This window comes from Xenopus laevis, chromosome 4L (assembly GCF_017654675.1).
Source record: "Xenopus laevis strain J_2021 chromosome 4L, Xenopus_laevis_v10.1, whole genome shotgun sequence".
NCBI classification, from domain to species: domain Eukaryota; kingdom Metazoa; phylum Chordata; class Amphibia; order Anura; family Pipidae; genus Xenopus; species Xenopus laevis.
Genome location: NC_054377.1, coordinates 125,972,809 through 125,988,846, shown reverse-complemented (window position 1 = coordinate 125,988,846; position 16,038 = coordinate 125,972,809). Strand labels below are relative to the sequence as shown.

The 16,038-nt window shown below is 40.1% G+C and overlaps 1 protein-coding gene across 3 annotated transcripts; it reads right to left on the bottom strand.

The window, feature by feature from the left end:
* Positions 1-1,654: 1,654 nt before the first annotated feature.
* Positions 1,655-15,711, bottom strand: ifrd2.L (interferon-related developmental regulator 2 L homeolog). Of its 3 annotated transcripts, XM_041589454.1 has the most exons (13): positions 15,393-15,703; positions 14,562-14,621; positions 11,601-11,717; positions 10,710-10,791; positions 10,239-10,363; positions 7,935-8,092; positions 7,467-7,517; positions 7,189-7,355; positions 6,304-6,409; positions 5,903-6,040; positions 4,863-4,991; positions 4,486-4,581; positions 1,655-3,441 (listed from the first exon to the last, which is right to left on the bottom strand). In XM_041589454.1, the coding sequence occupies exons 1-13, from the start codon at positions 15,445-15,447 to the stop codon at positions 3,361-3,363; spliced, it is 1,365 nt and encodes a 454-aa protein (XP_041445388.1). In that variant the 5' UTR covers positions 15,448-15,703; the 3' UTR covers positions 1,655-3,360.
* Positions 15,712-16,038: the final 327 nt, after the last annotated feature.

Here is a 16,038-nt window from a genome sequence, read left to right as displayed (position 1 = left end):
ACAGATCATGGAACTCCGAGGCGACTTCTAATATCCTCATATTTTACAACTGGGGGTACTTTTTTTATTACAATACACGAGTTTCAGTGAGTCAAGTGACAGAAATGACATCACTAAGCTCCAATTATAACCGATGACATCACTAAGCACCATTTTATAATGATATATTAATAGGATATTCATGGCTCTTGTGTATTATATATCATATAAATGTCACAATATAAGGCTAATTAGTAAAGAATTCAGATTATTGGTACAGGTAAGGGATCAGTTATGTGCAAATCCGTTATCCAGAAAGCTCCAAATTACGGAAAGGCCATCTCTCATACACTCCATTTTATTCAAATAATCCACATTTTTAAAAATGATTTTAACAGTAGCTTGTACTTGATCCAAACTAAGATATAATTAATCCTCATTGGAAGCAAAACCAGCCTATTGGGTGTATTTAATGTTTACATGGTTTTCTAGTAGAATTAAGGTATGGAGATCCAAATTACAGAAAGATCCCTTATCCGGAAAACCCCAGGTCCTATACCATACATGTACATGGCAGCTCAGAAGCCAACACAATTAGCAGCAGAATTTAATATTCAGCCCTGTAGCTTCAATTTATACGACAGGTAAACCTAATTTTCTGCTTGATTTGCAACGACCCCTAAGTTTAGCTGCTCAACAACTGCCTTGAGCATGTCTAGTGTCACTGACACTCCTAACACAATCCAAGATGGTATTGTACACTGTATTTTTGTGGTCCCATCTATATATTACGCTTTTACATAATTTTTTTTCTTGTCCCCTAGAAAATGTAAAATGGCAGAACTACTGTATAGAGATAAGGAGACTGGTGCAGTAAATTCAGTATATAAATATAGCATTTCTAGTCAAATCCATTTTCAAGGTTTAGTTCTCCTTTAAAGGGGGTTGTTCACCTTTGAGTTAACTTATGGGGGTATATTTATCAAAGAGTGACGTTAGAGATCACCACAGTCCGCTAGAGTGAAATCCCGCCTCTCTCCATTCATTTCTATGCAATTTTTAAAGGTATTGTAAAGGAATATTTATAAAGGGTAAAAGTGAATGTGTTTTTTATAACAGTGAGGCGCGGACCTCGCCGAAACTGTTAGCTAAATCGGCATGTGTGTCCGGGGCCTTGGAATTCAGACAGTTCTTTTGCGTTGGAGTCTGTATTTGGCTACATCCAAAAATAACAATTTTGGCTACTTTTGACTGATGAACGCCCCTAAAAATGGCAGACCCTTACGTTACCATATTCACTTATTTTATTATACTTTCATTTTTTTGACCTATCTTTAGTGGGAATGTTGTTTACTGAGAAGGGTGGTTGCAGGGTCCACGAATGAGATCTCTGACCTGTAAGGTTATAATTATACTGTTATAGTCACTACTACCACCGACTGGTTGCTAGGATTACTTGGACCATCAACAACCTGATAGCTGCTAAAATTCCAAATTGGGAGAGCAGCGGAACAAAAAGCCAGATAATTCAGAAAACACAAAAAATAAAGACCGATTGCACACTGTCTGCATCATACATTTAGCTGGATGAATACGTTTTTTTTTTCCCGCATGAACAATATAACAACGTTTAAAGCCAGACGCACACACACAAAAAAAACAAGTACACGGGGAGTTCTTTATGGGAATATTTAATACAAAATAGCGTCTCATCATCTCTAACACAAATTCAAGACACAAAAGCGAAAAAAAAAAATAGCCTTTAAAATTTTCATTATCTAAGCTTTGGCTCCCCCCCCCCCAAAAAAAAAAACTATTTGCAGAATTCACTGTATAAAATCCAGAGATAAATAGATGTTCTGATAATTTAGTTGCATCTGTGATATAAATAGATTATGTGGGGTGGTGTCTTACCTGCCCCAGGCACTGCAGTGAAAAAGGGGGTGGTGGTAGAATTAGGTGCTTTATGGTTATTTAAGGATGGTATTTTGATAGATATAGAACGTCCAACCAGCTGTTGTGCAACGGATATATCCAGTGTCTCTTTGCAGCCATAGGCTGTTCAACAGCTGGACAATCAGATTCTCGATGTTGTTTGGTGTTTTCAAAAAAGGCAATGAACATATAGGATTCCACTGGGCTCACTTATCATTACAGGTGCTTAACTGTAGCAGCACAGTAACCAGACATTAGCATTCATCAATCTAGTGCTAGTTAAGACCATAGAAATAAATGCCTGGTTGCTATTGGTTACAGAGCTGGTACACTTTAGCATTTATTCTGACAATGGAATCCCAATGTACGCCTGCTTGTTTTATATAAAGACCATTATGGTATACCAGAAACATGACTATCACGTATGATGCTTCATGTACTATGCAAGTAAATATGCGCACGGATTTGTTTTTGCATTACACATGGAGGCCAGGAACAACTGGCTTTGTTGCTACATTCATGGTGCAAATATGCAACATTAAAAGACCAACGTATAAAGTTAAAAAATATCAATATGATGCAAATAATGCTCATTTAAGCACCTCAAATATGACCAACATATGCATCCCTGATTACACAGTCCATTGCGATTGGTCAACATCAACGCTGCTCATACCCAGAGATCTCTGTGGTCTCCGCAGAACTGAAGGCGACATTATTATTAGACGGTGGTCATGTATCAAATACGGCGTGATCCTCTGATAGAGTTGCACTTGATAACATTGCCAGGGCATGTGAGACATTTAAACGGCCCACGCTGAGAAAGAAATGCCAAATCCAATCTCAGTTACCCAGTTCTAGGCTGTATCTACTCCACCAACCCCCTGACTCTGGCAGAAATAAATTCATCTAGACAGTGGTCAAGTAATAATGCTAAGCAGCAGCATCCTTCACACAAATACTATTAGATCCTAAATCAATTCTATGTTATATTTTATGGGTTTAATAGAGATATTTCTGTATAAGCCGGGAAACCCAACTAAGAGCGGCTGGTAGCGTTTCCTTGCTTGTCAATCTGAGTGATGCATCTGTGAGGAACATGGAACATTCACTGGGCACTGTATTAAAGTTCCAGTCCAGAATAACATCACCCAAAACTCCAGCTTTCTTCTATAGTGTTGTCTGGGTTTCTAGCGACCAATAAACAACTGTTCATTTTGGTTAAAAGTGTCTAAATAAAAGCACCAAATGCCAACACATCATCGGTCATATTCACCGGCCATAGAGCAATAAAGGGAGACCTACATCGCTCTGCAGGATGGAAGAAGAGCCGGCAGCAAAAGGGATTTTATTTGGTTAAGAAGAGTCCGTTTCTGTACAAGAGATCCCCCGGGTGAGAGAGGATGGTCAGTCACAGTGGTTGGTGTGGAAGAGGTCAGGTTCAGGTTAAAAGACATCAGCTCGCTTATCCCGGACCCTGTTCCTGGCTTTTGTTCTCGCTTTGAAGGCAGCTGAATTAAACATGTGCTACAAGAATAAATGAAGAGGGAATTAAGATCGGATCATACCATGATCAGCAATTAACTCATTATAACCCAGCACACATACTGTAAAGTAAATCTTGTATATCAATGATCACAACTCAGACTGTAAGCTCTACGGACAAGGACCTTCAGAGTATTGCAGCCCTTAGCTTTGTAGCCGTATTTATATATCACACTCTCATTGGTCCTGTCTGTATTATTAATGTATTGCAAAAAAAAAATAAAAAATATCTGGATTTGACCATCAGCTAGAAACAATATAAATAAAAGTTATACTAAGCATAGTGTTTATAATAGGGATGCACCGAATCCACTATTTTAGATTCAGCCGACCCCCCCAATCCTTCACAAAAGATTTGGACCAATACTGAACCAAATCCTAATTTGCATATGCAAATTAGGGGTGGGAAGGGGAAAACATTTATTTTAACTTCCTTGTTTTGTGACAAAAAGTCACGCGATTTCCCTCCTCATCCCTAATTTGCATATGCAATTAGGATTCGGTTTGGCAGAAGGATTCGGCTGAATCCTGCTGAAAAAGTCAGAATCCTGGATTCGGTGCATTCCTAGTTTATAAGGATATAATTTACAGTATATTCATGGCTCTTCTCTGTTATATAAATATATTTTTTTTAAATGAGGTGCTAGTCCCACACATTGGCCACAATATATAAGCTCACATGGCATGTCAAGCCCCTCAGTGTACCTGGGACCTACACTGCCTAATGTGTACTAAATCTTCTGGGAACTTTAAAATGAATAAAGATGAAGTTCATCTGAAAATGAAGCTTTTAAACAGAAGTATTCTAAGACGATTTGCAATTAGTCTTCATTTTTTATTGTTTATGTTATATTGCATTTGTTTTGTTCTGAAAGGCTCATGCTTGGAAGATTACCGTAACTACAATCTGGGTGTTAGGGCATCCCATAGAAACAGTATGTACTCATGTAAATCAGTAAATACTCATACAGCCTGTCTATATTTTTGTCAAATACAGTTCATTAGATGTGACATGATCAGATTTACCTTCTCAACACGGGAGATTTTACTGGCTTTGATTGTTGCAGCATCCAGTACCAGGGGAGGACCAAGGGATAAGATTTCACGTAGAACCTCATTATACTAAAATGAGAAGAAGAAAAGAAATCAGGGCAATAGCACATGGCGTGATTTCAAGCATTTTGTCACTGAAACACGCAGCAAGTGCACATGGGTAATATTAATTTGTTAAGAAAATGAATCGGCTCATTCAGGTGATTTTGAGCATTTTGTCCCTCACCCACATAGCTATCCAATATATATTACCCTGTATTCCTTTACCCCAAATAGGAGACAATGACTGGAGAAGCAGGAGGGCACATGCCCGGAGAGCAAACAATCTGTCCGTCTCGTGAGAATATTACCTGTAAATGATGTCTTATTCCAGAACCCAAAATCTCCTTAAAAGCATTATACGTTCTCCTGCGTGCCCAGCTGTCCACATACAACACCTCCAGACCAAATTTGATGTTTTCCTCCTGGAACTCACCGTTCTAAAGTAAGGAGAGCGCAGGTTTTAGAAGAGGGCAGACAAACTGCACAGAAAGCAGCAGAGCTATACAGGAATGATGATCTTTTATACCACCCTAAGGAGCATGCTTTTTTATTTTTTTATAAAATGTCTTTATTGTTTGCACCAAGCAGATACATGTTCACAAGCAAAATGCAACATGCCAATACAAAATGAGGGTCACAAATACAAACTGAAGTAGGTCTACGGATTCTTTAACCATCGAATGATTAAAAGCGCACATTGAGCATTACAATACTATAAACCTTGAACAGATTACATCTCCGCCCTCTTCCCGCCCTAGAGTCATAATTTAAAAACATGACATGGAAGAGGCTTGAATTTAAAAATGATAACGACTTAATATGAAAGGTAAATAGTTTGTCTCGTGTGATATGGAATTTGATGCAGCCATTTCCCTATACCTCTATCAAAGTCCCCGTCGGATAATGGTGCTTTTAAGATTTTATACAAAAGGGAGGTGGAAGGTTGTATTGTGTCTGATCGAAATAGGCGATCTATCGGATTGTCCACATCCTGAGCTGGAATAGTGCGAGTCACTGTTTGTGCATAGTGCTGACTTGTAAATATAAGAAAAAGTCCCAGGTGGAATGAGGGATATCGTTCTTTGAGTTCGTGCCTTTTTATTTTATAAAGAATAATTACATACATGTTCTTTAGAAAAATAATTTAAAAGAACAATATTTGTAATTATACAAGGACATAATTATGTTAAAGAATAATATTCTTTATAGAGGCATTTCAGTGTAATATAAAGGAGTAGGAAAGGTCCAAACTTCATACAGTTGTATCAATGAAGAACGGAATGGCTAGTTTCATACACATCCTGAAGCAGTTTTAGATCTTATCCATACACCCACTACTAGCAGTTACCTCAATGTAGTGTAATACGTCCCTGAAGATAGAGCGCTGCTTACGCCGGTCAGTCTTGGCTCGGTACTTGTTGCTGTCTGTGGCTAAAGCTTTTAATGTCACACAAAGACTCTCCGTGTCTTCATAGAAGAAATCATCCTGCAGCAGGAGCAATGTACATGAGGAGACCAGAAACAGAGTGGGCGAGGATTTGTAGAAAGGCAAATAATAAGGAAGGGACTGGCAAGTGAGAAATTAGGAACATTATGAGAATAAAACAGCCAAGAGGTATGACAAAAGTAGATTTCGGAGTACTGATAGAAGGGGAAAACAAACTGTCAAAAAAAGCTGGCATTAAGACAAAAAGAAGAAAATGCAAGTGAGAAAGAGAACGCAAGGCTTTTCATCTTTATGTCACTTACATCGAGATCATGACCCAATTCGTGCAGGAGGGCGAGATTCTCTCCGGAGGCAATACGCAGGCTCACACTTTCACTGGACAGAATTCCAGATAACTGAGGTAAGTGACTGCCAAACAATAAGGAGGGACAGATCACCATTTTTAGCAGAGGTATAAGCTCAGACCACAAAGTATATGTGTAACCAAAGATGCAGTGCCCAGATGGGGTCAAAGCTAGCGTTAAATATAAATATAGGTGAGAGGTGGAATTCATGTTTATAGGATCTTACATATTACAAATCCATTATTTACCATATTTTGAGCATAAAATTAAATATGGACTCTCTCTATACAATACTACTGTTAAAGTGAACTTTAGTTTCTCTTTAAAGGAGAACTAACCCCCCCAGATATAACAGCCCCCTCAATCTGTCCCCTTTACCTCTCCCTCCCCGCACAGTGTATTACCAATATTAGCGCTCCTATTAGGCTGTTCCATCTTGGGGGGGGGGGGGGTTAGTTCTACTTTAAAAAGTTTGGCAACACCAAAAACATCACACAAACACACTTAAGCGAGAATTTAACCCCCCCTAACTAATAAAAACCACTACAGTCCCCCCCCGCAGGTGTTAACACCTGTAAATGTCCCTAAACCTGTAATTACCCATGTTGCAGAGTCAGCGCAGCAGAGCTCACAGGCGCAATCTTCCGGCGCTTCGAGTTTCGTCACTTTAGGTGCATGCGCAGCCGATATGGTGCTTACTTACTGAAGAAAAACGAAGCACTGAAGATGACACCCGTGAGCTCCGCTGACTCTGCAACGATGGGTAATTACAGGCTTAGGGGCATTTACAGGTGTTTTTATTAGTTGGGGGGTTGAATTCGCCTTTAAGACTGTTGTACTCACCTCTCCAGTACTTTGTGCACATGGGTGGCTGGGCAGATGGTGAGCAAGAGTGCCCATGCCTGTATAGCACAGCAGAGGAGACCTTGCAGGGCAGGACTGGGTGAACTGCAGTTTGAATAACAGGAAGTAAAAATTCCCTCCAGGCAACAGACAGTAGAAATCAGGTCCTGAGCACAGAAGACAAAATTAGTTGCAGTACAAAGTCTAGTAGAAGCAGCCATCATCATCTGTAGGTTATTTGCTCCACATAAGCAGCTCATTATCCACAAACGACTTACCTCCACATCCTCAGCAGCGATGTAACAGCACAATCCCAGACAGGTGGCACACTGCAAAGAGATACAGATGTTCAGAAGCAGAATGAGAATAAAAAACACAGAAATGCCACAAGCAAACGAGGGGGGTTACTGATGCAGTTTAGGACCAATATAATAGGAAGTGACTATTTAGCAGCTCTGATGTGATAAGAGCAAGCTCAGTGATCTACCACTTTTTTAGTTCATGGGTAATATGAAATGATTCCTTCTACTCTATGCCCTGCACAGCAATGACCTTGGCCCTAGTATACCACAACATTTGCCTCACTAAGAAGTTTGGTGAAAGGGCAGCAGCAGGAATCGGTTGCTGATTAATGGACATGAGCATTAAATGAATGCAAAGTGCAGCCCCATTAATGTTTGCTCCTAATTATTAGTTCCTAGTTTAGCAACCAATTTTAGTCAGGATGGGCATTCAATGGTACTCACACTTTGACGGGCAGATAATCCAGCGCTGGAGTCTGTTACTATGTTTATCAGTATCGGCTTCACACAGCGGAACAGCTCCTCCCCTTCTGCACCACAACCTAACTGTATAGACAGAAGGGAAAGTACAATGGCTGCCACTGTCTGCTCCTCCTCCTTCCCTGCAAAATAACACAAAATGCCTGTTGGTAAAGTTGGACTGGGTTGGAGTGTAATGTAAATGTCTGATACATTTCAAATATTTTTATAGTGTAATTTGGACTTTAAGTTAAACATGTTGCGATTTAGAGGCAAATGATCACTTTGTGAAAACAATAGTTTGCTGCAGATAGATGCCTTTTAGTTCTGCACACCCATGCCCCACGCTCCTCCTCTGGGAAATCTGGACTCACTTCACCCCATGGAGTTTCAATTTCATTTTTTATCCTTTGTTTATATCGGCTGATAATTTCCATTGCGCTTAACAAAGATTATACATCATTCATATCATGCCTTGCCCCGAGTGAAATTTACAATCTACCTCCCCTATAACATTCGCACACTAATTAACCAGTCTGTATAAGTGTGGGAGAAAACCAACAGACACTGGAAGAACTTACACACACCCTGCAGATAATGTCATGGCTGGAATGTAACCTAGGGCCCCAGCACTAAAGGCAGCAATGCTAACCACTGTTAAAGGAGAAGGCTAAAATTAAGCCTAGTAAGCTCTATCAGAAAGGTCTATATAAATAGACCAGTATAAATACACCCGTAAACCCTTAAAGTAATGCTGCTTTGAGTCCTCTGTCTAAATAAACACAGCATTTCTTTCCTTCTATTGTGTACACATGGGCTTCTGTATCAGACTTCCTGTTTTCAGCAAAAACCTCCAGGGCTAGGGCTTGAGCATGCTCAGTTTGCTCCGCTTTCCCTCTTCTCCTCCCTGCTGTAATCTGAGCCCAAAGCTATGAGTGAGTAGGGAAGAGACTCAGACAGGAAGTGATGTCACACCAAGCTAATATGGCAGCTGCTATCCTAAACAAAGAGAGCTTCTAGTGATGTTATGGTAAAGCATTCTGCAGAATAAATACAGTATTATAGCTTGCACTATTGTGCCTAATCTATTGGCAATAAACTACTTCAGTAGTTTTCCTTTAAGGATAATGTCACATGGCACATTTCCTCCGCTGCAGAAAATGCTGCTACTCCATAACACCCATGAATGCTGTAAGGGGATTAAATATTATCACTTGCTTGTCACTGTACTCACGGGGTTGATTTTGGCTATAAATTTTAACTTTAGCTTTAATCTGCTAAAGATGGGCACAGTCTGTGGTTCACAATAAGTATATTTGGCATGGACATGTGACCTTTGTATCAAGGAATGGATCTTAATGTAGAATACTACATATACAGGCATTAGCATTCAGGGTGTTGCTCCCTCTACTATCCAACAAAAGACGTATGAGGAGTATAGGCAGCAGGGTTTGGTTTTCTGGACGATTGGGTTGATGGTGGTATTATCTACACAAAACACATGCAGAAACATATAAACAGAACCATGCAGGAGCCAATAACAACTGGTATTGCTAAAGCATACAGTGATATAAAACAGAAATGCATTTTCTGAGCAATATCCATACAATGTGTGTCCACTAGTTACAATTCTCACTCATTGCTCCTACTCGTTTAGGAAAGTCGGTGCTTACTCAACACAAATCAAACGTGCGGGTAATCAAACACGTAGGGGCTCATTTGTAAACTTTGAGCAGCACAGAATGAGTTGCACAGTGAAAATATCTGCCCTGCGCATGGTTATACATGTGAGGGACTTGTTATCTAGATTGCTCGGGACCTGGCGTTTTCTGGATAACGGATGTTTCCATAATTTGGATCTTCATCACTTAAGTTTACTAGAAAATCATGTAAACATTAAATAAACCCAATAGGCTGGTTTTGCTTCCAATAAGAATTAATTATATCTTAGTTTGGATCAAGTACAAGCTACCGTTTTATTATTACAGAGAAAAGGGAAATCATTTTTAAAAATTTGAATAATTTGGATAAAGAGTCTATGGGAGACAGGCATTCTGTAAATTGGAGCTTTCTGGATAACTGATCCCATACCTTTATTTATAAAGCCGGATAAGAGTCGTGTAGCTAATGTGCAAATGCAAATTCTCAAAAACCCAAAAGTGCAATATTTTAGCGTACAGGAAAAAACCCAGGCAATACAACTATTTGTGAATAAATATGTGCTGCACAAAATTTATAAACAACCCCCGCAGAGTTCCCCTGCGCCACTCATCTTATTATATATTTTACCTTTCTTCAGACAGCGCTCCAGCGCCTCCGTGAGGGTGATTCGTCTCTCTAACAAAAAGTCTGCAAGGACCTGTGAAGAGAGAGCAAGCCGCAAATTCCCGAGTGCAGCCAATCGTGTCTTCACACTGCAAGGGAAGAAACCAGTAATGAGCCTCCACTGCACTGCCAATCATTGGCATCATTCCTACCAACTGATGTGATCAAAGCTTGCGCTTCATTGGCTGCTGAGGATGACTGCTTTTGTATTATTCTGCATGCGCCTAATTTGACAAGTTTGCATAAGAACATTGGCAGGGCACAAAGCCAAAAATAATTAACAACTTCCTCATCTGTTGCCAGAACCTCCAAGCTGTTGCGTAACTACAATACATGTTGGTGCCACAAGCAGCTCTTCTCTATATGACAGAGAAGTAACCTTTGTAAAACATATGCAGAACCTACTACTTAATCACCGTATGATACTGCTCTTACCTCTTATCCATCACATTTTCTATATCCTCTTTCAGCTTGTCCAGCCGCTCTTCCTGTTGGGCCTGATAGTCCACCTCATTGCCTGCAGAAAGCCAGAGACACATTTAATAAACAAGAGCAGGGAGCCAGCTGTGTATTCTGAGCATCTGAACACTTCCCAATAGAAATATGTAAAAAATAATATATGCAATAATAATATACACATACGGATACAAAGGCTGCAGGATGCAGGGTCGGTGCTTTTATAAAGGTCATAATGTGCTCTTTGTCTGCCAAAATCTCTTAAAGAGGTGTTTCGCCTTTAAGGTAACTTTTAGTATGTTATAGAATGGCTAATTCTAAGCAACTTTTCAATTGGTCTTCATTAATTATTTTTTTATAGTATTTGAATGATTTGCCTTCTTCTTCGGACTCTTTCAAGCTTTCCAATGGGGGTCACTGACCCCATCTAAAAACAAAAGCTCTGTAATACTACAAATCTATTGTTACTCATCTTTCTACTCAGGCCCTCTTCTATTCATATTGCACTTGTTCAAATTGGTGCACAGTTGCTAGGGTAATTTGGACCCTAGCAACCAGACTGCTGAAATTGGAGAGCTGCTGATTAAAAAGCTAAATAACACAAAAACCACAAATAATAAAAAAAACAAATTTTCTCAGAATATCACTCTCTGCATAATACTAAGTTAATTTAAAGGTGAACAACTCTAACTCACAGAGAGCAAAATAACTTGCATGCAAAAATCAATAGAAGGTGTGAAATGATTCACATAGGGGTAGATTAAGTTATTTAGTTATGACTATGTCAAGCCCTGTGCATTTCTATTACACTTTGGTTTATCAGCAGTACTGTATAAAGTACATATATATATATATAGATGTGTAATTTACCTGCCGCCTCCTCTGCCACGCTGACAGTTTCACTGGCACTGCTACAGTGACTGAGGACTTCACTGGCTGCCTCATCCTCGCTGGCTTCAGAATCTCCACGGGTTCCATTACGAGAGCCTAAAACATAGAACAGGCAAGGAAATCAAGACAAGCTCACAATCCACTGCAGTTACCCCACCAGACCCCAGTCCAGACACTGCTGCTAGTATGAATAGGGTGTAGTAGTAGAATGGTGAGAGACAAAATGACACATCCAAGACAAAGACAAATAGCAATATTAAAGCATTATTATTATTATTATTCAATAGCAATTTGCCCTGTCACACAATAAGGAAGTTGTTAAAAATGCACAACAGAGGAAGGTCTTTAAAAGGGTGGATCACATTCACGTTATCTTTTAAAATGTTATAGAATTGCTAATTCTAAGCAACTTTTTAAATGGCCTTCATTTTTTTTATAGTTTTTTTTAATTATTTGCCACCTTCTTCTGACTGTTTCCAGCTTTCAAATGGGGGTCACCCATCCTATCTAAAAAAATTCTCTGTAGTGCTTTAAAATGTATGGTTATTGCTAATTTTTATTACTCATCTTTCTATTCAGGCCTCTCCTATTGAAATCTTGTTCAAATCAATGCATGGTTGCTAGGGTCATTTGGACCCTAGTAACCAAACTGCTGAAACTGCAAACTGGAGAGCTGCTGAATAAAAAGCTTACTCACTACAGCATACTAAAGGTTAATTCAAAGGTCAACAACCCCTTTGACCATTCACCCCGTATGATCATCTAACTGCATCCCTGGCTCATGTCTGTGTGAACATTGCAAATGGTGGAAGATGAAGAAACCTGTTGGAATTAAAAGGTGTGGATAAGGTGTGATTATTTATAGTGGACAAAGGGGCAGATATACGTATGTGATTTCACTTCAACCCTAGCGAGGGTATCAGCAGATTGATTGCCCTAAAATTAAAAACAAATTAAGGAATAATTGCCTCCCTATCTTATGCAGCCCCTCATACTACTTACCAGTATGGGGGGGGGGAGTGGGGGCAGAGACAGGACCCTGCTACACTAGCTATTGAGGTGAAGGTCCACTGGAAAAAAATGAAAAAGGGACATTTAACCCATATAGTCAAAGACTTGAATCCTCTTTTCATGCTAAACAAACGGGAAACTCAAAACAAAAGGTTAAAGGCACCCAATCACAATCAGGAAATTATTAAAAACTGTGTAGCGCCTCCCAATTTCAAATAAAGCTATTATACAAGTGTTTGAGGCAGAGAGGTTTGAGAGTTTGGATTGTGTTTAGTATTTAGCTGAAAACTGATGATTCATTATTATTCAGCTGAATCCTGAAGTTCTTTATTCAGTGCACCCCTATTTCAGGCACACACTTTCCTGCACCCCAGGTCCGATACATCAGATGTTGGGGACACTGACGCAACTTCAGTTGGACCAACACTCATATTAAAACTGAACGTGACTTCTGACTAGCTGCATCTGTACAACAGAAATCACCTTTAAAGGGGTGGTCCTTTAAGTTAACTTTTGGCATGTTATAGAACACAAAATTTTCAATTGGTTTTTCCGATTTCTTCCAGCTTTGAAATGGGGGTCATTGACCCCATCTAAAAACACATGAAATGTAAAAGTACAGACTTTTTATTACTCATCTTTCTATCCAGGCCTCTCTTATTCGAATTTGAGTCTCTTATTCAAATCAGTGCCTGGTTGCTAGGGTAATTTGGACCCCGAGAACCATATTGCTAAAAAAAAGTAGAGAGCTGCTGAATAAAAAGCTAAATAACTCAAAACTACAAATAATAAAAAATGAAAACCAATTGCAAATTGTCTCAGAATATAACTTTCTACATTATACTAGTGGTGTGAACAAACCCTTTAAAATTCCTTGTAATGCTTTAAAATGTAATGTTATTGCTACTTTTATTACTCATCTTTCTATTCAGGCCTCTCCTATACATATTCCAGTATCTCGTTCAAATCAGTGCATGGTTGCTGTGGTGATTTGAACCCTAGCAACCATATTGCTGAAATTCCAAACTGGGGAGCTGCTGAATAAAAAGCTAAATAACTCAAAAACTGCAGATAATAAAAAATGAAAACCAACTGCAAATTGTATCAGAATATCCCTCTCTACATCGAACTAAGAGTTAATTTAAAGGTGAACAACCCCTTTAATGCTAGTGCCACTGCTGTGTACAGCACCAAATGCTGCTCTTGAGTAATTTTATTTAGGTTGCAATATTTTATGTGAAGTATAAGTGAGCACAAAGCCTATCACTGTGCTTCTGCTTGTAGGTAAATACTCAAGTCACAGTTGCATGCAAAGCCAGAGACAAGATACCAACAGGTATAAAGGTGGCCATAGACGCACAGATAATATTGTACGAAACACATTTTCGTACGATATTCGGAGCGTGTATGGTGGGAAAAGGGCCGACTGATGTCGGCAGAGGACTTGGATATCGGTCTGCTCGTCGATCGGGCTGGACGGAAAATTTTGATTAGGTGCCTTTGAAGGCTCCCAAACTTTGCCCATTGTTAGTGCTGAATCGTCAGATACAGGTAGAATTCTATTGTTTCTATCTGTATATCTACCTGTATATCTGACGATTCAGCTGTATATGTGAGTATTGAAACGAACTATCTTTCTTGGAAATATCTTTTCCGAGAAAGATTGTAATCATTACGTCTATGGGCACCTTCAGTGGCATGCAAGCACAAGATGGCAGCAAGCCCGTTACTTGCTCAGAATGTGCCAATTTAACGTCAAACACACAAGCCTTACTGGGTAAACTGAGCACTATCAGAGGGAATGGAAAGAAAGCAAGTTACATTGCAATGGTAATGAGATGAGAAGCCGAGATGACAGGGTGGAGGTGGAATTCGGGAGCACAGGACTAATGAAGTGGGGACGTGCTATGAGGGTGGCACACTATGTACCTTTCAGCTGGTTCAGCCTGTCCGAAACCTTCAGTTGCAGCAGCTCGTGCCTCAGGGAGCCTGCGGGGCAGTAGCAGAGCAATGGGGGAAGGTGCATACCAGGAGGAGGGAAGGATAAATATAGGCTTTCACAATACTAAAGGTTGGGGGGTTGGAGGGAGAGGAAGTGACCATAACAAAAGTAATGCAGGCAGCATGGCAAGGGACTGGGTCACACTGGCAACAACTTTGCTGAATTCCCAGACTTTATTATGTTGCACTCAGCCTGCTGCTAGGGACTCTCATGTGTGAGTAGAGCCCAATAGATCCAGACAAGAACATCACACCCACAGATGAGAGGGAGGGATAAACATTTCTGGGGGAGAAAGTTGCAGCTACAAACAAAAGTCGTCCGTGTGAACTCATTCAACAATAATTACATAAGTAGCAGGGAGATTATATATAATGTAGAGAGATCCAATAGGCTTAGGCAGGATCATCAGCACATAAAGATCACAAGCACGTGGTTCACCCCCCGAACTACAAATCCCAGCAGCATCCTGGAGCAGTTAAGACACAATTCATTTACAGCTGCAACTAATCCCCCCCTTCCTGTCCACGTTCACAGTCTGCAGCCCACACACAACCTAGCCTGTTGCTCTAGAGTCTACACGTTGTTCCACTACTTTAAGCCGGTTTTTCTACCCCCAGCAGTAGGGCCGCTCCCTCCATATTGTAGCGTTTCTTGGCTAAAACTCCTGAAAACGGCTTTTCCGTAGCCTCAAAATTGTGATTCTTTATTAATCAATCCCCACAGAGCCGCATCCAGTCCTCCACTCCCCACTATCTTACCGCGATTGCCGCTGCCCTTCTTGGCAGACTGGTTCCCTCTCCGGGCCCTAGGCATGGTTGTGAGCTCCTGTCAGCGTGTATCTTGAGAGGTCAGGCGTACAAAACTGTTGAATCCTGGGAAGTGAAGTCTCTGGGACTAACCAGCCGGCTGGTTTCCGACTCGTAATAAACTACAAGTTCCGACATGCAGTGGGCATAGAGCCAGGCAACAAGTTAACGCAAAGCATTCTGGGGCAGTGTTTATAATAGAAACGCGGCCCTGAAGTCGTGGCCAAAAATATGCTCAAGACGTAGCAGGTTGTTACGCAGCTTCTACTTTGAGGATGGTCGTCATCTGTTATTATAGCAGGAGTTATTTAGTCAATGGAGCTGGGATGCTAGTAGGCTCGAGAGATTACGTTTAACGAGACTACCGCAACTACAAGAAATAAAGATTTATTTTAATTAAGTGCCTGAACTTTAACGCTTTATATTATTATACAGCCAAACCTCCGCAAGTCTGTTAACCCTCACACGTTTATACACAGAGAAACACAACTAAAAAATAGTTCCTATAAAGACTATTACCCTTTCCCTTTATTATTTAGAACTATACATTGCATGGTTCTTCAATATTGTTTACCTTTTTATCTAATGACTTGCTCAA

What these genes read in the sequence shown, in the direction of transcription:
- ifrd2.L (XM_041589454.1), bottom strand. Translation starts at nt 15,447, where the DNA reads ATGCCTAGGGCCCGGAGAGGGAACCAGTCTGCCAAGAAGGGCAGCGGC. An exon ending in TCGCTGCTGAGGATGTGGAG is followed by an intron (nt 7,356 to 7,466) that starts GTAAGTCGTTTG and finishes TTCTGTGCTCAG; the next exon opens with GACCTGATTTCTACTGTCTG. An exon ending in GTGCACAAAGTACTGGAGAG is followed by an intron (nt 6,410 to 7,188) that starts GTGAGTACAACA and finishes ATTGTTTGGCAG; the next exon opens with TCACTTACCTCAGTTATCTG.